Here is a 22,476-nt window from a genome sequence, read left to right as displayed (position 1 = left end):
GCCACAAAGAGATTTGTCAAAGTACTTTCGCCTGTTTCTCTGCGTAGGTCTGTTGACGGCTGATAAAGACCCCTTTGGCTGATATCCAGAAAAGCCTTCAGATAACTAGACTCCTTCGAAACTCGAGACCACACATATACGTTGTTGTGCAAAAGCAAACATTCACATAGACACCTGTTTCTGAGTCTTATCTGTGTCTTATCTTGTACTGTTGAAGCCAAGTGGAACAAAAGCCGTCAATTTATGCGTAGCAAGACGGTGAAAGGCGGGAGATTGTGTTATTCTTGGCCTGAAACTTCGATATTAAGTCCCGGCAGATGTCAGAGGCTAGAACAATATACATTCACTGGGTGGCTCAAAATCATTTGATTTTGAGGACTACTGGATTCTTACTTGACAGATTCTTTACCACGTGAAGATGAAGAGGCCATTTGTCATAAAAGAATGAAGAATGCAATCCATAGAGAGATATAAATCTAAGATCCTGCCCTGATATATCACAATCCAGAATTCCCTGGTTTCCCTGAAGTCAACTTAAGCTTTAAATTGACCTTTTAATACACATTCCTGTTTCTTTTATTTTAATCTAATCTGATTTAATAACACTTTGATATTAAAAAGTTTTCCCTATTTGGTGGAAACCACAAATCCCTAATGTTCACAATCCAATCAATTGCAGATGGGTAAATCACAGCTAGGGAGGCACAGTATATCTGTGGTCATGTGACTTTAGTAAAATAATAAACTGATGCATTTAATATTTAATTATAGGCAAATGGTCATGGGACATCACATTCATTCTAATTGGCCTATCTATTTTTAAACACAAATGAAGTAAAGTGTTTACTCTGAGCCTGTAAGATTTTTTTCCCCCTTTGCACCCAGGCATTTTGTTGCTTTTTGTTTTGTTTTAAATCAAATCAAATTAATATTTCATCATTATAATTAATTTATAATAAAACTTTTTTTATATTTCAGTTTTAGTGTTTTGTTATGTGCTTTTGTCATTTTTCCCCCAATATTTTTATTTAGCTTTTAATTCAGTTCTAGTAATTTTAGTACTTCAACTTACTTAACTTAGTTGCCAAAGTAACATTTCTCCTTTTCATTTAAGTTTTTGAAGTTTAATTTTTTCAGCTATTATTTTGCTTTACTTCAGTTTTATTTAATTTAATGACATTTATTTTTAATTGTTTTATTTTTAGTTCAAACACTAACAACACTGTTTGTTGTACATAGGCATGTATCATTTCTTTAATCCAGTAGTTCATTGTAGGCATACATTTGCTAAATGATTCAATTGTTTTCTGTTTTTGACTCGGTTTTAAAACTAAAAGCCGTTTTTCACTTCACATTATTATAAGGTAATAACATATTTTTTGTTATCAGTTTCAAAGAATGTAGATTTATATCTATAATTAACCAATTTATCAGTTATTGGCTTCAAAATGTAAATGATTATCAGTATTGGCTCTAATTTCCAGAGTTGTACTTTTACATGACATGATTTACATTGATGTTTCCCAATATATTAAACTCTGTGTAGCAAGTAAACTGTAAAGCTTTGAGAACACGCTCAGTAAGGCTTTTTACATTCTGTGATGTCTAAAAGCAATGTTTTATGTTATACATGTGCTTACTGTTTACTACGTACACTTCTCAGTACTTACTACCAAGATGTCTTGTAAAAATTGCCCTTCAGTGACTTCAGACACTCCTATAATAAAGCTTCCAAAAAGAGGTTTTTTGTTGCAATGCAATAGAATAACTATTTTTGGTTTTGCAAAGAACCTTTTTCTTAAAGAACTTTTTTTTTTTCTTAGTGTGAAGGACATTTGAATAATCTGAAGAACCTTTTTACACTATAAAGAACCTTTTGTGTAATGTAAAGTTTCCATGAACATTAAAGGTTCTTTAGACCCATTGATGCCAATAGAGAACCTTTATTTTTAAGAGTGAGTAAATAAAAACCAGAAATGTCCAAACAGCGCAAGGTGCTTCTGTTAAGAGGTGCGTGTGAGTCATTTGGTTTAGCGTTGACACTATGAACTCTGGGTTCTGTTACAGAGGATGAGGTGACGTTATGAAAAAAATGCTTGTGTCTTTCCCTCCCTCCTGAGATTTCTCAAGGCTAAAGGAAAAGTGGCCTCTTGTCGCCAAGAATAATATTCCATATCCTCTCCTCTCTCAAAGCAGGATATACATCTAAAAAAGTAAAGTTTCTCTTTATTTTCTTTTAACTCACTGTAATTTTTTTTTACTCACTTGAAGTGCTGCCGGCTGTGCTGTTTGTTTAAGAGAGCCATTTTCGGCAGATACTTTATAAGGTTTTTGAACTTTGAAGATCTTTCTCGTTGTCTTTCATGCTCTGTTGAGTGGAAAGTTGTTTTCTCTAGGCACAGCTTTTTATTTTAAACAATCTCTGTACTTGGATGGGCAAACATTGCTTTAAGTGACAATAGAGGTGACTGTGTGGCGAGCATGTGGATGCAGTCCAGAGGCCAACATTTGCTCGAGATGAGCCAGTCTTGTTCCTCATACAAATGTTTTTGCATGTGTAATGTGAGGAATACTCCTCCTCGTGTGTTGCTTAATGGAGTTCTGAAAGGGAAAAACCCCTTTATGCATCCTAGATAAACCAATGATGGTAAACGTTAGTCGTTGATGTTGTCTGTAGAGGGGTTTGTTTGTCTTCTGTATTTAATTATTAATTATAATTCTTGCATAAAGCATGTAAAATTTTAATGTTCTTAATTCCTAAAGCCAATTTGTCTTCACATTTGGCACTTGACTAGTCTTAATTTTGGTTTCTGGTGGGGTACCTTAGTAATACATTTGGTATTTGCTTTAGGAACCGATTGGTTAGATTTAGCTTATTCCTTATGTCGAGCATGGAAATAAAGATCCAGGTATATGGTTGCACCAGATATTCGTAAGTTCATAAAGTCCACACTAGGCTTTGTAACTAGCTAGTTTGTAACTAACTCTGTACCAGTGTTATTTTAGTCATATTTTGAATTAGCTTTTATTTTTATATTTTTAGTTTTCATGTTTATTTTAGTAAAAAAAATTGTAATTTCATTTTGTGCTTTTGTCATTTTATTATTGTAATTTTATTATTATTATTATTATTATTTTAAATATAAATTTTAAATATCAGTTATAGCTTTTATTTATTTCCAGGTGAAAATTGTAGTGCGTAAACTTATTTGTTTATTGCTAAGGCAACATTTCTAATTTTCATTTACTTAAGTTTTTAAACTAATATTTATATTTTATTTTATTTCAGCTTTACCTCAATTAACAGAAATGTTTTAAATAGTTTTGGTTAATGATAATAACCCTGCTTAATATAAACGCAGTCCATAATTTGCTTGCACCATTAGTTCTTTAGGCAGAGCGTATCAAGTTAGGTCGTAAAATTAAATGCGTAGTTGCATATTATGTCTTTTGCCTTCGGTAATCCAATAGCATCCTTTAATTTGTGAGCAGAAGTCGTTTAAATGCTGTGAATTTCAGTTTATCCTGCTTAGGTTGATTCTATATTTTGCCTCACATAACTAACAGTAAAAAAAAAAATCCATTAAAATACGAACAATACTTAGTGATAACATAATACGTATTTCATATGTTAATGACATTCAGAAATTGTATTTGAAATGAAAAAGGAGCAGTAAATATATACAGATACAAAAACGTGAGCGGAGCGATGCACACATAGGTGCACTCAAGCCGCAAGTCATTTATTCACATAATGTTCTCTCTCTTAACGTAAACGATTGTTAATGTCAACATCATTATATGTCTAAAGGATTAAAGTCAGTCAGGTAAAATATGAGCTTATTGATGCAATTTGATCACTCTACATTCTTACACATTTAAATTTCTAAGATGCAAGTGCATGTGATGTGAATTGATGTTCCCTGTCCTCCCGTGTTCTTCTGATGTGTTTAGGTGGTCAAGCTGAAAGGGCAGGTTCTCTCAGTCATGTACCGGTTCCGGATGAAGAACCGAGAGTGGATGCTCATCAGAACCAGCAGTTTCACCTTCCAGAACCCTTATTCAGATGAGATCGAGTACATCATCTGCACCAACACCAATGTCAAGTATGTCCAAACTTTTTGTCATCCCTTTAAAGGCTGTAGCAATAGATTTGTCATACTTTGTTTGGAACAACTAAAATCCCGACTGATAATATTATTCCAAATATTGATACCCTAAAATTTTGGCAACTACAAATATTTGGCTGAAAATGAATTTGCAGTTTTGAGGGCCGAAATAATTGACCGATATGGTCAATGAGCTTTTCTCCTATGGGGCATTTGGACTTGTCAGCGTACACACAATGTGGATAATCTAAAGCTGTGTGGAAGCCAGGGCTGGGTTGACAATATCGATATCTTGTTTTAATAGATCTTCATTTTGATGAACCGGTGCTGTTGTCCGTTGATGCATGAACAAAACATCACTAAACATTATTTGTAGTGTGCCTACCATCCAGTAATCGTACTGAAATGTATCATGTCTCATGTAATTGCTACAGCAGCGTTTTAGCTACAGAAAGACTTCAATAAAAGTGTTTGTCAGCAATATAATGTTACATTACCTCAGGAAAGGCATTCATTGTCCACAGCTCGATAGTCAGCTAGAGAAAAAAATCTCCAGAGAGGAGAATTTTTCTAAATATATGCACTAATATTACATTTTCATTATATTTTTACTTAAACTGTTGTCTTCATTATTTAATGTAAGTTTTTATTACAGCCACCATTTAAATGTTCATATTTCAACAACAAATTTGAGTAGAAACCTAATTATATAATAAAAAAATTGAAATGTCTGTGTACATATTTTTAGTGTTAATTATTACATTTGATTAATTAACTGATAATTAAATAAACTTTATTTTTGGTTTCAGTTCAGCTAAATGAAAACATCAATTTTGGTTTCAATGTTTAGCTAAAATGTAGCTAAAATGGTTTTGGTGCATCACTAATTCCAAACAGGTGCTCTTCTTCTTCTGACTGATGGTTTTAGGTAATTTCTGTAATTAGCACCAGTCAGGCACATCCATGTGACCTGCCTCGAGACATTTGGTCCTCTGGCATCAGGTCTGAAATCAATACCATTTATTCTCCTTCTGTTTAACACTTTTGAAATATTTGCCTGTTCAGCTGGTGTTGGCAGAATGGGCTTGATTTATGCCCACATTAGTCCTGTGAACTTGTAGATATGCATTTAAAGCAGGTTGTATATAGTTTGCCCTCAGGTGCTACTTTGGATCTTTATTTATTTATTTATTTATTTATATCTTTTAGAATGGGCTTATCTAAGGACATGGTCAAAGTCCTTTTAGGCAAGTCGTGCCACTCGGCCGCCATCTTGGCAACGCCTCCGGGCAGCTATTTCGTACTAACAAGACCAGGCTCCTATCTAAATGAATGGGCAGAGAGTCAGAACTGCACTTTCACTGGTCACCGGGACATAAAAACTGCATGTATAGAAACAGCAGTAAAATATGATAAAAATCGCTGAAAAAGTTTGATGACTTTGCCCCAAAATAAGGTTTAAAATGCCCTTTTCCCCACAGGTTATACCTTTACTACGCATGCGCAAGGGTTCACGTTCACGACACCAAACTTCATTTACGTCTCTATCCAGAATGCCGGTGTTGTGCCAAGCACTTAAACAATTATATGTATTTAAATGTCTGAAACCTAAAATAAACATTATGTGGTTAAAAACACTGAACAGTTGTGATAGAGCCTATGACAAGCGCTGAGCGCGTCCGTCTTTGGCTCAGCGCCGCCAGCGCGAAAGCACAGGTTGAATATGGCAGTTATGTCACGTCACTGTACATTCGCTCCTTAGTGGTCAGCTGCTGACTGTTAAAAGCAGATGATTGGCTTTCCGGCGGGAGGGGCGGGACATGTGCATACAACCGCCATCTTTGCCGTTACGGGTTTTCCTTATATAGTTGTATTGAGGATTGAGGAAGTGGCATGTCTCATATAAATTGTCTCTGACATGGTCCAGCGAGGAGAATATAGTCACCAAATGTACTTTGAAAATAGAAACATAGAAACGTTTAGTTCGCCTAATCTAACCTGTCAATGCACTGTTACAAAACATAACCTGACCTGTTGTCAGCTGGCTTCTGAAGCTGCTTTCCTCTATCACTTTTGACTGATTGTTGCATTTTGTCCTCTCGTGGCAGTTGCACTGAACTTTCAAATTGGTCGTGAAGCAGCTTTTAGTATGAAAACAATGACCGCCAATAGTTTTGAAAGATTAACATATGTGATTAATGATTAACATACATCAAATCCAGTCTGGTAAGTCGCATCTAGCTGAAAAAGTTCAGATATTTTAACGCACCTGAAGCTCAAGCTGAAGTTCTACTCTCCATTTGAAATTAAACTTCATAAGTGACTAATTTGGCAACACACTTTGATTTGAATCATTCCACTCCTTTTGTTGTTAAGCTAACAATGAAAAAAAAAGCTCTGAAAGCTGAAATAGTCAATAAAGCAGTTGTTTTTTAATTACAAGGAACTCTTTACACTTTTCAGTACTACATGAGTGATATTTATAATTAGCATTTCTCTCTGCTTCATAATGAAGGCTGTGTAATGTTGCTACCTGCCTTTTGCTGATGCCTTTACGTCAGTAGCATTTAAACGCTGCTTAAACAGCTCACTAGGTTTTGGAACAGAGCTTGTGTCTCTTTCTGTGACTCTGTGAGAAAATACTATTGAACTTGTAGCATATAGCATGGCTTCCCAGCAATTAGCCATGAGTCATGATGTATCATGAATACTGCTACATTTCTAGGTAGTTCGAGCAATCAGTTATTGGGTATAGCTTGGAAAACAGCGATTGCAACAGCTTCCACAACACTGCTAATGAATTCTACTAAAATCGAGTCTGTTACAAAATGGACATCCCCCTCTTCCATGGTCAATAAACCTTCTCATCATTTCATAATTTCCTTGCCAGTAATTCTCTTCACATAATGGAAAAAGAAGAAAGAGTCTTTGCACATCGTAATGTTTGAGCTCTTATTAGGTTTGCTGTGTGTTTGTTTTGTGTGTGGAATAAGTGTTAATATCCTGCTCTCTATTCCCATGCTACTAAACACAGAAAACAAATATGTCACCCATGAGAGAACCTGCTTTTTCAACAATTTTAGGTTGTGTATATATTATAAAAATCAGTTTGTATATCAGTTATATTTGGGAGAGCATTGTGCTGAAATTAACTCGGGAATGCTGTAGCTAAAGTATTTTGATACCAATTTCTATATTTATGAGGATTTATGTCAATGTTTTATGAAGTTTACAATGCCTTTGAGAGTAGTGAGATTTTTTTTTTTTTTTTTTTTTTTTTTTTTTTTTTTTACAGAAATGGATACTTTCATCCAGCAAGGATGCATTAAATTGATCATAAGTTACATAAAAGATATTTATAATGTTACAAAATGATGTCTGTTTCAAATAAATACTGAAGACTGGAGTAATGGTGCTATAAATTCAGCTTTGCATCAAAGAAATAAATTACATTTTAAAATATTTTAAAATATAATTTTTTTTTTAAAATATAATAATGATGTAGATTGTTTCAATCAAGTTAACAGTGTTTTACTTTATTTATTTTTGTTAGCAATCCACATTTTTAGCTTTTGGGATGCTGCAATCCACATCCTTTGTGGAATAAGGTGTGTGCGAATGCAGCACTTCAGTTTGTGTGCCTGCAAACTCCTGAGTGATTGTGTTTGTGTGTTGTACTTTTGGGAGAGTGTGAATATATGGGAGACATTCATCACACATGGCATCAGCTATCCCAGACTCCCCAGTCCATGACACGTGGAAGAATGCTAGAATGAGTCACCCTGGGGGCAAGAAAGGCCGTGCTTTTAATAAAAAACTGAAAGGCAGATCCTCCTTAAAATGAAATTGAATGAAAAATTATCAGTTTTACAAAAATAACAAAAAATCCCAAATATTGCAAAATGGTGTGTTTAATCATTTTTAGACAGCAATAAAAACAGATGAAGGTCTCCTTTGAGCTTGATGTAAGATTGTATAGCATGATATGAATCTGAAGCAAGTAACTGCGAAATTCAGGGGGAAAATCCTATGACCATGATTTTTAAGGATAAACATTCAGTGAGAGAAACAAGAGAAAAATAATATTCACCAATAAGGGTAAGAATAAGCTTAATTCTAGATAAATTCTTAATATCTAGTAAATGTAAATTCATCTTATTTTGGAGACATTGAGATATTTTTACTGGAAAACAAGACAAATAATGATTAAGAGAGTGTGTTTTTGCAGTGCGCAGGCCAAGAAATCCCAGCATGAAAGTTATTTAAAAAAGGGCAGAAATAAACAAAGTTTTTCTCACATTAGGTGTCATTTTCTCCGTATTGACTTTGAGATTATGGGTAAATAATAAGAGCAGCAGGTACCAGTGAGATGAATATTCATGCACAGCAGTGCCAAGGTGAGACGGCAGCTTCAGGGCTCCAGACGTGCAAACTGCCTGCAGATAGACAGTAATGCTGTGGGTGAGAGAGGGCATGGAGAGAGGAAGAAGGTGGAAAGACACCGATAAACACTCACCCCTCAGACAGACGGTGTGGTAGGTAAGCAGATAAGATGTAAACAGCAAGAATAGAGCCAAATTCTTGGTGTCACAGACTGACGTGCTGTGTTTAAAGGAGTTGTTTAAGAAAGAGGCAATTCAGGCATTATTTTCTTTCCCTCATGTCATCCCACACCTGCATGCTGCTGTTGTTCTGTCTATATCTTCTCTGCACAATGAACATTCATAATGACCACGTCTGTCAAGCTCCAAAAACACCATAAAAGTAGCTCGTATGACTTGTGCTCTATATTCAGGTCTTCAGACATCTAATTTAGGTTATTTATGCAAAATCCCCAGTGCGGCAGTTCTCAAATCTCATTCCTCATTTTATATATTTGAACAAATGAAAGAACCAGTGACATTTGCCATAAATGATGTCAGTCTCTGTGCAATTGCAAATGAGGTTTCAGAGTGTCTGCAGAAGGCAAGATTATCATTGAATTACAAGTCTCATTAAGAAGTCTCTTATTCTCACCGAGGCTGAATTTATTTGAATAAAATACAGTAAATACAGTCACTTTGTGAAATAATATTACAATTTAAATTGACTGCTTTGTATTTGAAAGTATTTTAAAATGTAATTTATTCCTGTGATGCAAAGCTGAATTTTCAGCATCATTACTCCAGTCTTCAGAGTCACATGATCCTTCAGAAATCATTCTAATATGCTGATTTGCTGCTCATGATAATACGTTTCTTCTTTTTTTTTTCAATGTTGCATTTTTGTGTTGTTGTGCTGCTTAGTATTTTTGTGGAAACCGTGATACATTTGTTTCAGGATTGAAATCTTAACATTAACAGTAATTGTTATTAATTGTCTTTTGTGTCACTTTCAATTAATTTAATGCATCCTTGCTGAATTAAAGTATTACTGACCCCAAAGTTACACACACACAATATTTTTCAGCCTTTTGTTATATATAAAAGGCTGAAACACATTGAAGGTTTTTGTTGTTGTTATATTGCTTGGCCTTAGTGACCAGCCATGTTTGTCTTCTAAGCAGGGTTGCTCAATGGGACAGCGATGAATCATTGGGGTTCACCTGGGGTTTGAATCTATAGTCTTTGTGTTTACAGCTTTAACCGTAATGCCACACCACCACAAGACCTAGATACCCGTCTAGAGACATCTCCATATAAAGGACGTTGAGAAAAAACATCACAGGAAAAAAATAGACCGATCATTAGTAACTCTGAAACAAAAGTTTAGATATTTTCTTACAGGCGCCAGACAGACACACAGATCACGCCACTGTCAAAGCTGCTGGACGAGTGCACTGGATGAATGGATAGTATTCAGAGGTGCTGCACGGTGAACTTTTTTGTTTTGAGAGAACATTTGATACTATGATATAAAGTGCTGATGTATTATTGCAGAGTTATGTGCTTTTGCTGAGCAAAGGAGTGTACAAACTAAAAGAGAAATGCTCATGAAATGAACTGGGCTGACATCAAACCATAAATACAGTTTTGTATGGAAACCTAACTGCAAAACTAAAATGCTGTTTGCCAAAGTTACTTATTCTTTCTTCAACCAGGAAGAAACTGATCCAGATGCAGGTTTTAGCAAAGATGAAAGTTTGTTTAGTTGTCTCAGAATTATAGCATTATTAATGATCAATTATCATTAACTATAAATAATAATAATTAGCCTATCAATCCGGATGAGACCAACATGACATTTGTGTTTTGAATGAGAGTGTGCGGGTGTTGTTTAACAAGCTTAACCTTCTAGACTTAAAGCATCTAGAAAGAGCATGCTGTTAGCTCATCTTCACCAGTCATGCTTTAAGGGTGAACAACATGGCTGTTAGCGATGACTCAGAATGACTAGTCAACTAGGATAAGTAGATTGGATTCACATTTTTTTGAAAATAATTTATTTAAATATATTTTTAGCAGAGCAATTTGGAGATGCAGTTTAGAATTAATTCAAATCAATTCTCCCGAACCTACAAGTTGGCAGGATTTAAAGACATTTCTCAATGTTTGGCGGGCAGCAAACTTATAATTAGGCTTCATTAAGACCAAATAGTCAGTTTGTCAACCCAGACAACCCACCAACTAGCTGAAAAACAGAAATTCATACTGGTCCCAGTGTGTTTCAACAGAGATGTTGAGCTTCTGGAAATAATGAATCAGTTCATGTTCTTCTCTTGTCTCTTTTTTTCTGTGTCTTGTCTGTCTGCTTGTCTCAATTTATATCTGTCTCTCTCAGCATGCATGCATGGTCCAGTTTCGCGCTGCTTTCTCCTCCCTTGTTGCCATGACAACCGCGATCCGTCCTATAGGTTCAATTACATTCGCATCCACCGAGACTCTTCCCATTCAGAAACGTGTGGCAGTCACCCAAGCACAGGCGGCACGTTACCGGCTCATGATTTCCCATGCCGAAATGAAAGTTCTGTGGCGTCCTTGTAATCGTTTTTCATATTTAGAGACATAGTGAGTTAATTGCAGAGGAAGGCAGGGGAGAGTTTGAGTTTCTGTGGAAACTTGGATGCTTGGATGTTTTTGCCCTTTTTACATTTTTGCTTCAGTTATTCCCCTCTGTTCTTTCTGTTCTCAAGAAGTTCAAGTGTAGTTCAGTGTTTTGAGTTTAATCCATCTCATTCCACTGTTGGTCCAGGTGGCCTAGTGTGCTCTGCGCACATTTCAGACCGCTAATATCTGGGTCTGTGTGTGTTCTCATTGGCAATTTCCAACCACCTCTTGATATAATAGTTTTTTTTTCTTTTCAGGGTAATATGATTTCCTTTAGATAGGAAAAGCACCCCTTTTCATTTGCAGGTATATTTGAAGCTCCATGACACATCGTATTGATAGTGAAACTGAACAAAGATATCTTATAATAAGAGCTTTGCTTCTCAGTAGGGAATTTCCATTCAGCTCAAAAGCAGCCAGAGAAAAAGCAGCTGGTGTGTTTTCCTTCGAAACACACCAGCTCTGTTCCAAAACCTAGTGAGCGGCCCACATAGGCAGGATTTTAAGGCATCGAAGATGCATGTTTGATGCAAAAGTTAGGCAGTGTGATTATGCTGAGACACCATTGTATGTGTAGTTTGTGCAGAGTGCAACCCCATAATGCATTGTAACAAGCTCTCTGTTTAGTCCAACCCAGTCCACCCAAGATTGCATATGAAGTTAAAGACATGCTGATTGTTAATATATTGTATTCAATCCTGTAAAATATTAATAAAAATAGTGCAGTCTATTTTAAATTTTACTATTTTCCTCTGTTACGTCCCTATGAGGGCATGAGGGAACACAACATAAAATAATATATTCCCGGATTAGTTAGCCCGGTTAACGTCTCTAAGGTGCTGGTGCAAAAGGACACAAGGACAAAAATAAGGTTCAAATCATGAAAATACATGTATTTATTTATAGCACCAACGTGCACAAAAGAGAGAGAGACAAATACCGTACCCAGGGAGTAGGAGCCTGAGCGGGGCTAAATTAAAGAAAGAAATAAAACAAAACCCACAATCTAAGCTACATTCCCATCCCCACTAAACTACTACAACAAGAAAATAAAACAAAAACAAAGTCGACGGCGCTCAGCACGCCCTAATCTACACTACATAAAAAACAAAACATACAATAGTAGCACCCGCTCCTTACCTGATGTATTAACACGGATTTCCCTAGGTGTTGCATGAATGGAAGTCACGTGACATACTCCCCTACTCACTACTCCCTGGCCGGTTATAAAGCAATATACAAAAAGAAACGTAAGGACTCAAGTCCAACGTAAACCAAAAATAACCAACACTGAGAGAAAATAAATGGTTAACTCAAAATATAAACAGCAGATAACAAAAAAAAAAAAAACAAGGCACGCCACCGCGTGAACCAAAACGAAAACCAAACAAAGCTCCTTCTCTCTCTCCCGCTTCCGGTCTACGTCAGTCTTTTATAGTAAGGACGCCCATTCAGGTGTACGTCGTAATGATGATGGACAGCCAGCAGCACCGCCCTGAGAGGTGATAGCGGAGAGAGAGTGACAGCAAAAAAAACAACAACAAAAACACCATATCCTCGGAGCACGTAACATCCTCAAAGCCTAAAACCTTTGTGTTGGCAGTTAAGAAATTAAACCACTAAACCACACATTCTATTCTATATAATACTATATATAATTTTATATATACAATAGTATAGTCCATATTGGAATATTACAAATACACAGTCTACTGTCTACATTGGCAGCTGAATAGGCAGCATCCTAACTGAAATGGACCCTCATAAGTAGCCAACTTAGTGCGCTCTACATAGACAGCAACTCTTTCTTATTTAATGGGATGCACAAATGAAACTCTGTGGTTGGTTTCAATAACATTTGCTTTCAGAATGTACAGTCACGTGAGAAAGAAAGTACACCGTTTTTTATCTGGTCTTTAGCGGGTCTTAAAATTAAGTAAATACAACCTGAGATGAAACGCAACACATGACATGACACATTGTCTTTATTTATTTAACAAAAATAAAGGCAAAATGAAGACGTGTGACAAACTAAGTAAACCTTATTATTTAATTGCTTGTTGAACCACATTTAGCAGCAATAACTTGAAGCAATCATTTTCTATGTGACTTTATCAGTCTCTCGCTGTCACATCGTTGTGGAGGAATTTCGGCCCGCTCTTCTTTACAATGTTGCTTCAGTTCATTGATGTTTGTGGGCGTCTGTTTATGCACAGCTCTCTTAAGGTCCCGCCACATGATTTCATTCAGGTTGAGGTCTGGACTCTGACAGGGCCAGTGCAACACCTTGATTCTTTTCTTTTTCAACCATTCTGTTGTAGATTTGTTGGTATGCTTGGGATCAATGTTCTGTTGCATGACCCAATTTCGCCTCACTTTTTACTCTGGAATATTTTCATATGCAGGGGAGTTCATGGTCGACTCAAGGTGCCCAGGTCCTGTGGCTGCAAAACAAGCCCAAATCATCAACCCTCCACCACTGTGCTTAACAGTTGGGATGAGGTGTTTTTGCTGATACTGTGTTTGGTTTTCATCAAACGTGGCGCTGTGCATTATGGCCAAACATCTCCACTTTGGTCTCGTCTGTCCAAAGGACATTGTTCCAGAAGTCTTGTGGTTTGTTAAGATGCAACTTTGCAAACCTAAGCCGTTCTGCTGTGTTCTTTTTAGAGAGAAGTGGCAACCCTTCCAAACAAGCCATGCTTGTTCAGTCTTTTTCTAATTGTACTGTCACAAACTTTAATATTTAACATGCTAACTGAATGAATGAATGAGGCATTTATATAGCGCTTTCATAAGTACTACTGTACACCCAAAGCACTTTACAATTGTATCCGGTAATCTCTCCTCAACCACTACCAGTGTGCAGCATCCATTTCATAAAAAAAAAAGTTGATGTAAAATAAATAATAATAAATATAAATACATATATTAAAAAAACAATTCCCCCCAGAAGTAGTGTTACATGAGCTGTAAGCCACTAAATCACTAAGTCACTGCAGTAAAACGTACTGTGCATCACTTTTGATAAGAAAGCGCGTGCTACATTCATAACATTATGAATACACTATTTCACATATAGGCTGATTTTTGGCTTTGATGATCTTAGGCAATGTATTAAAAATATGGATTGGAGTGTTATGTATATGATTGATCTGTTTTTACTGAAACCGAATATTCATTTGAGGTTGTTTATCGGACTAGTATATCTATCTACATGCTCAGTTAATGATGCCTTTAATCAAACTGGAATATGATAAACAGAAGGTGTTGATGTTAAAGTTGTATGTTGGTTGTGTTTTACTCCAGGCAGCTTCAGCAGCAGCAGCAGGCCGAACTGGAGGTTCACCAGAGAGATGGACTGACTGCTTATGACCTGTCGCAGGTGCGCATACACACTTTTCTCTTAGTTTGTCATTTAGTCACCTAACCCTTACAGGTGCATTACTCTTTTTAGCCTGTGTAGTATGTATAATTTATCCTCCTTCATTTTATATGCAAGTCCCTCCATTAGTGTCACAGCTGAGCCTTTTTTAGATTTATGCTTTAAACTGAATATCAGACAGTGAAGCTCCCACAGGAAAATTGTATTATCTGGAAGTGTAGAAGCTCAAGAGACTTAATGGAGTTAACTGTCATGTATCATCAACTTCGTCTCAGATGTTTCTCCGAAAATCCCTTAGTTGTTGTAGAGTTTAGAGCTATAATGAATGTGGATGATAATGGATCTGATCGTTTGGTTTTGGGGGCATTTGATGAGAAATGAGAGTTCGTATTGAGATATATGATGTTTGATTGTCAATTACTAAATCTGTGGAAACTCTAGACCAGGTTTTCTCAAATTGGGGTTTGAAAGTTAATGAAAAGCTAATAATTAATAAAATCATAAAAATGTCAAATTAAAATAAATAAATAATAAAAACAAAATCAAAATAAAACACTTACTAAAGAAGATGGATTATTTTTTTTTGTTTAACTGCATGTCATGTGACCATTTACTGACATCACAGAACTGTGAACATGCCAATGTGTTGTTCAATTATTGAAATATTACTTTTTTCATAAAATAACAGACTTTATCAAAAGTCTCCATTTGTTCTCTATTTAATCTTATTGCAGTCTTGGAGAAACAGTTGAGAAACTAAGATTTTCTTTTTCACGAGCAGTAGACAGATCTTCTCCCTTAGCTTTTCTGTTGTATCAAATTGGTTTTAGGTTTATAATCTAATTATATTAAAACAAATTTATTTAAAAAAAAATTGCCATGAAAATAGACAATATTACTTTTAAATTACAACATGTTATTTTTATACTAAGTGAAAAGTCACGTAGTACACTTCTTGTAAACTGTTGGTTTTAATTAAATTGTTATTTGGTATGCTTTATGATTGTGTAATTCATTGTCTCACAAAATAGTCAGCATTAAATTAAAATTGACCATATTTTTTATTTCACTGATCTTATTATAAACAATTCATCCATGCATTTATTTATCTTTTATTTTTACAAAATATTGTAATCTTTAATCAAAATATACTCTTAACTTGCTCATCCTGTGATATGCTCATTTGATGACGCGCTGCAGCCATTAGCATTCAGTTCTGCCTCTATTCCAGTGTGCAATGCTAACTTTTTACAATACAGTCAACAAGTAATATCTTTAACTCTTTTAATCCTTGTTTGATAAAATGGAAATACGTCACAATATGGTAGTAAAATCAGTTGCAACTTTCATTTCATGCCTACTTTAAGTACTTAAAGGGATAGTTCACTTTGAAATTAAATTTTGGTATGTTTTAGCTTACCTCAAGGGCATCCAAGATGTAGGTGTCTTTGTTTCCGCAGTAGTTTCAATTTTGATATTTTTAGGTCAAACCGTTCTTGTCTGTCAGTCATATAATGCAGGTCTATGGTCACTATCTCAAAGAGCATGCACAGTGAAGTCCAAATGAAACAATTCCCCATCGTAAGTACACATTGATGGCCTAAGACACGAAACGAGCGGTTTGTGTGAGAAAACAAACAGTATTTATATCGTTTTTACCTCTTGTACACATCCGAGATCACGTCCGGCGCTTTCAGGCACTTGCGCAGACTAAGCCAGAACGCGCGCACACATCACACACCAGGAAGCGCGCGCACCCTCAGATCACTTGGATGTGGTTGTGTAGAGGTAAAAACGATATAAATACTGTTCGTTTTCTCACACAAACCGCTCGTTTCGTGTCTTAGGCCATCAATGTGTACTTACGATGGGGAATTGTTTAATTTGGACTTCTCTGTGCATGCTCTTTGAGATAGTGACCATAGACCTGCATTATATGAATGACAGACAAGAACGGTTTGACCTAAAAATATCAAAATTGAAACTACTGCGGAAACAAAGACACCTACATCTTGGATGCCCTTGAGGTAAGCTAAAACATACCAAAATTTAATTTCAAAGTGAACTATCCCTTTAAAGTAAGTTTTTTTTTCTGATTTTAAAATACTTGTTTGCTTCAAATACGAGTTTGTAATGTTGTGATTCGTCTTAAAGCTAGTTGGTTTAATTCATGGCTCAGAATTTGAATGGATAAAATAAAATGGAAATATTTTCTCCAGAATCAATTTCACTGTAGAAGTATGAGGTCACTGTTGTGTGCTTTATGCTTGACGGCATGTGCTAGTTTGCGTGGTATGCATGCCAGAATTGCTTAAAGCACTGTATGTTACTTTGGGTAATGACCGATAAATGCAATAGAGAATCTGCATCATTTTAGTAATTTTAGCTGTGGACTGTTAACTCCCTCTCTGTGGAATCTGTGCTATAAAAATAGGACAGTCACACATATAACACCCGTCGTTTGGAATATGCCCTCTGTCTTTATCTTTCACAACCTTTTCAACTTAATGCACATTTGCTTTGAGTCATATAGTGATAATGTTGTTGTGCTATATCATATGCTGTTTATGTTAAAGGGGTCATTTGAGTCAATCTTAATAAAGCAGTGAGGATTATTTGTTGAAAATAGATAACTCCTCACACATGGGATCTTGGGTAACGCCCACCAGCATTTACAATCTATATGGATGTTTTACACCTGTCTGCAATTTAGAAAGCGACTTTTTTTGGTCATCATTATTGATTCCTGAGCTTGCAGTTTAACACTTTCAGTGAAGTTACGTTTGTGATCCTTGTGGCATTCACTTAATCTAGCATTTAATTAATTTAATCTAGCATTCACTTAATTTAGCATTTAGTTTTCATTCAAGTTAAATAATCAATAACAAACTGACCCTCTCACATTGACACCCACAGGTGCCAGTTGCCAGTGTGCAATCCGGCGTTCATGAGGCGGGCAAGACCATCGACAAAGCCGATTCACTGTTCTCCCAGGAGAGAGACCCTCGCTTCAGTGACATGTACACAGGGATCTCTGGATGTATGTTCTTAGATATATTTCATGTGACTAGCACTGCATCACACACTGATTTTAATCTAAACAAGCAATTTACTGTAATTTCGCTTAATGTAATTACAAAGCCTACGCATGTCTGCCAGTTAGAGTTTATACACTCTTTTAATGCATGGTATGATATGTATACAATGTATGATTGCTGCAGTTGGTAGGAATTACAACGAATTTACAAAGAAATTAAGTCGGAAATTCCAGCTAAAACACGTAAAATCCAGCTTCTGATGGTCAAAGTCAGTTATTTAGGGTCATTAACTGGCCCAGGCTGGTTTAGCTGGGTAATTCTGTTAACGTTACATGTCTTTCCTCTGTAAATATGTATGTATATATATATCTACTTTTTCTATACAAAAATATACGACTAAAAATAATTTATTATTGCATATGCAAAAACAAAAATGATTCCAAACTGGTTTTGCTGGGTAATTCTAATAAGTTTGCATGTCTGTCTTCTGTAGTTTGTCTCTATTTTTCTGTTATTTTTCCTCAGTCTTTGTAGCCGATAAAGATGCTGTGATGTGTTGTCTCCTTTCTTAAATGTAGTCATTCAATAACTGTGAGCATGATAAGGATCTTTGTTTATTGGGTTTGTTTGTGTTTAGCTGATAAAAAGATGATGGTTCCCTCCTCCACTGCTGGTGGGCAGCAGTTATACTCTCAAGGCAGCCCGTTCCAGCCCGGACACTCTGGCAAGAGCTTCGGGTAAGGATGAACACATTTCACTACTTTAAAAACCTGTTCACAACAAGTTTTCAAATGAAATGCGAATACACTCTGGTCATTATATTCTTTTATGCAGAATACGACCCCTGATTGCACAGTTTTCATGTGCTATAATGCAAAATCACTAAAATGTTACTTAGAAACAACGCTTTGACGCAATTAAAATGCGATTGAACATGCAAACAGAGTGGGGGCGACAAGCATTGTGGATATTGATCTGAAATATATCATGATTGTGGTTGTTTCTTGCTTCCATGCTTTTAGCACAAATTGTCAGAAAACCATGTAAAATAAAATGGCAATCACAAAAATGGCCAGAAATCATCTGAAACCCCCACTTACAGTCACCCAAGTATCAATTACAAACCAAAACTGGGAACTTGATATGATTGCTGATATTCAGTATACACTACTGTTCAAAAGTTTGGGTTAGTAATTTTAATTAGTTTAGTAATTTTAATTATCTGTTTCCACAATAATATTAAGCAGCACAGCTGTTTTAAACTATAGCTATATTTCCATACACCTATCCTAAAAATGTGCATAATAAAAAAAATTATTTTTTATCCGATAAGAAGACATGCACATAAACACATTTACCAAATAAATACCTCGATGCAAAACAAAAAACTCATGTGACTTTGCCTCAGCAGAGGATGTGGACCAACCAGTGGACTAATTTCATTGCACAGCAACTTAACGTTGCTTTATTCGCAAATGTTTTATGCGATATTCCAGTTTTGCACATAAGTTAAATTCGCAACTTTGGATAGAAACTTATAAGTTATTCTTGAGCAGCAAATCAGCGTATTAGAATGATTTCTGAAGGATCACGTGACACTGAAGACTGGCGTAATAATACTGAAAATTCAGCTTTGCATCACAGGAACAAATAACATTTTAAAATATAATAAAATAGAAAACAGTCATTTTACACTGTAATAATATATTTCACAAAATGACTGTTCTTTGATCAAATAAATGCAGCCTTGGTTAGCAGAAGTCAAAAAATCCGCAAGGCACCGTGAAAGCCCGCGGCGGGTGTTGACGCGATGTGATTTCTGCCCAGTGTTCTGAATGTTAAAGTGAAGAAATTCAATGAAGCGTGGATAAACGGCGCAAGTAACTATGACTCTCTTAAGCCGATTGTAAAAAAAATCATAAACAACTTTTGAACGCTAGTATATGTTGTCACATTCCTGACACAAAGTGTTGATATTGGAATATATCAGGATGTAATGTTAATTATCTTAGTCATTGTTAGGTGAATTGAGAACATTTATTTATTTCTTGCTGGCCATGACAGTATTTGTGGCATTATTGCATTAGATTACTTATGTTGTGTTGTGCTTTTGAAGAAGTCTTTTGGTGGGGAATATATAGTTTATTTTTCCCGTCACTGTCAAGACCCATCATGATTTTGTGCCTAAAATTTTTTTTTTGGATGCAGTGAATGTTGCTTTCATGATCATTATAAATGGTGCATTGTTACAGGGCCTGCCTGGTGTAAAAGGGTTCTGTAGCATTTTTTTAATAGTTTAATGCTTAATTCTGGCAAAAATCTGTGCCTGGTGTGAATAGGCCTTCAGATTTTTGACAGAGAATCAAGAGGAATGTCATAATGTGGTGCGTGTGTGTCTTTCAGCTCATCTGTGATCCACGTCCCAGGCGTCAATGACATCCAGTCCACAGCTGGTTCAGCTGGACAGAACCTAACCCAGATATCCCGGCAGATCAACGCCGGCCAGGTGTCCTGGACAGGAAGCCGACCGCCCTTCTCCGGCCAGGTGAGAATGAACCCATCGCTGCCTTTGCATGCCTGTGCCGGCAGCTGGCCACTGGCGCTCTATTCTCCATCAGATTAATTAAAGTAATGGAACATTCCTCTTTAGCATTGTGATGGGAGAATTGAAAGCAGATCCCCGTTTGGATGTGGAGCAGTGGCTGAAAAAGATAATTCAGGGCAAAGCAGTAGTAAAATATGTATTTTAATACTTGCCTTACCAAAAATAATATGTATGTATGCATGTACAGTATATTTAAGACAAATATGTATAATTATATATTTTAATAGTAAAAATAACAACAACAAAAAAATACTTTTTCTACTCCAAAAATATACAACTAAAAATGATTTATTTTATTAAATATACAAAAAAAAAGATTGTTTTTATTTTCAAACTGGATAGCTGTATAACTGCAAACATTAAGTGTAACTAAAGTAATATGAACCAATAAGACGGGGGACAGAATTGGAACATGTTAAATAGACTCTTAAATAGTCTTTTAGGCCATGCTTAATGTCGAGTCCTGCCATTAGAGAAGGTTACCGTGGGTTGTGAAGAACCTTGTGTGGCGTTCATGATATATGTGTTTTTAATCATCTCTGATGAATGTGTTTGTGTATGCTTTATGGTCTCTCATCTGTGTCTCTTTAGTAAGCAATAAATTGCATGCATATCATTTTAATGTCATGTCATATTTGTAATATCTTTAATAATAACATATGCAAAGTCAATCCCAATATTAAGCCCTTTGTTATGCAGAAGAGCAGAGAAATGCTGGTACACAAGTAGCTCTGCGGTTCTCCATTGATTAAAAGTAAAGCTTGTTGTCTGCAGCTGTCATTGTGTGATTGCAGTTGTTTCCCTTCTGCCCAGCCCAGTTAAGACTTTTAGGCTGCATTTACACTGCAGGTCTTGATGCCCAATTCCGATTTGCTGACTATATCCGATTTTTTTGACGACCCGCTTACATCATCTTTTAAAAGTGACCCGTATCCGATATTTGCATTTACACTGCCAAAACAACCAAATGTAGACGTTCTGACCCGGAAAATGAAGTAAAACAGCTCGATATGCAATGGATGCAGAAGCAGACAAAATTATTATAGTGATGCGCGGATCGCGGTTATATCCGCGGGGGCTCTGTGGATAATCTGCGGATCGGGCGGGTTAAGTAGGCTAATAAAAATAACATTCTGATTCATTTCGGGTGGGTCGCAGGTGGATATGATAAATCATTATTAACAAAAATATTAACTACATTCTCTAAAATATGAGTATGTTCCATTCCAGTTTAATTATTATGAAAATTATGAAATTCTGTCAAATAAATTTTGTTTTAAAGAAATGTTCATTTAAAAGCAGCGCTCATTCATCATGTAGCCTATTATGTTACCATTAGAGATGCGCGCATCAACCGTCGCCTCGAGTCCGCTGTTGAAGGTGATGATCATCCTTTTATCCTCACGCGTAACAACACATACGAATACATAATTTGACCATCGGGTACGGATACTTAAATCAGACAAAAATATTGGTGCGGGTGGATGATTTGTTTTTGGCTGCAGATTCGGGTGACGTTGGAGCTCATCCACGCATCTCTAATTATCCAGTGTTTTGCTTTCCGCACTATTTTCAAAAATCAGCAAAACATTGCTCTCGTAACGCGGAGAAAAAAATACTCCACTATGTTGAGCCTTCGTCCTCCATCGCACCATTAATAAGTCATGTGATCGCAGTTGGTGTCCACCTGAGTTGACGTCCCTTTTTTAATGACGTATGACTCGCATTTACTGGGGAATATCCAATTTGTCTGTTTACATGGCAGACGCTAATGCACGTATCCGATTCATATCCGATTTATTACCACATATGAGTGAGGCCTGAATCCGATCTGAGAAAATCGGAATCCATGCAGTTTTTTCCTGCTTACACGTTCACCGGTCATATCCGATCTGTGCCACATGAGAGGAAAAAATCGGAATTGGGTCACTTGAACCATGCAGTGTAAATGGGGCCTTAGTTTGATTGCAAGATCTGATTTATGGCTGTCTTGAGTTTGACATGGAATGGAAAGTGTTGAGGTCTTATTTGTTCTTAAAACACTTTAAAACAACTGTCCTTACCGAGTTTGTGATTAAAGTTCAAAAGAACAGTGTAGCAAGGTTAGTTGTTATGGGAAGGAGGCAGCAGGAACCGGCGAACATTGAAAGACTTTTTAAATAAATAAATAAATATCAAATACAATACGAAAGTAAAGACTGCAGCCCCTCACGGACGACTGCTGCTACACATAATAAAACACAACATAAAATCCAGGCCTGTCCTCTCTCTTCCTTCACGATCGTCGCTCCTCCTTTTATGCTTCCGCTCCTCT

The 22,476-nt window shown here is 36.2% G+C and overlaps 1 protein-coding gene across 4 annotated transcripts in view; it reads left to right on the top strand.

Annotated features, from left to right (window-relative positions):
- Nucleotides 1–22,476, top strand: part of arnt2 (aryl-hydrocarbon receptor nuclear translocator 2) — a 77,975-nt gene that overhangs the window by 45,688 nt on the left and 9,811 nt on the right. For all 4 annotated transcript variants that reach the window (XM_084109781.1, XM_084109780.1, XM_084109779.1 and 1 more), the window contains 5 exons: nucleotides 3,955–4,106; nucleotides 14,444–14,519; nucleotides 17,436–17,559; nucleotides 18,195–18,294; nucleotides 19,961–20,102. In XM_084109781.1, the coding sequence (XP_083965907.1) occupies nucleotides 3,955–4,106; nucleotides 14,444–14,519; nucleotides 17,436–17,559; nucleotides 18,195–18,294; nucleotides 19,961–20,102 (594 nt within the window). The remainder of the gene's footprint in view (nucleotides 1–3,954; nucleotides 4,107–14,443; nucleotides 14,520–17,435; nucleotides 17,560–18,194; nucleotides 18,295–19,960; nucleotides 20,103–22,476) is intronic.

Source organism: Abramis brama (assembly GCF_963993115.1).
Source record: "Abramis brama genome assembly, chromosome: 3".
NCBI lineage: Eukaryota > Metazoa > Chordata > Actinopteri > Cypriniformes > Leuciscidae > Abramis > Abramis brama.
This window is presented reverse-complemented; position numbering and strand designations above follow the sequence as displayed.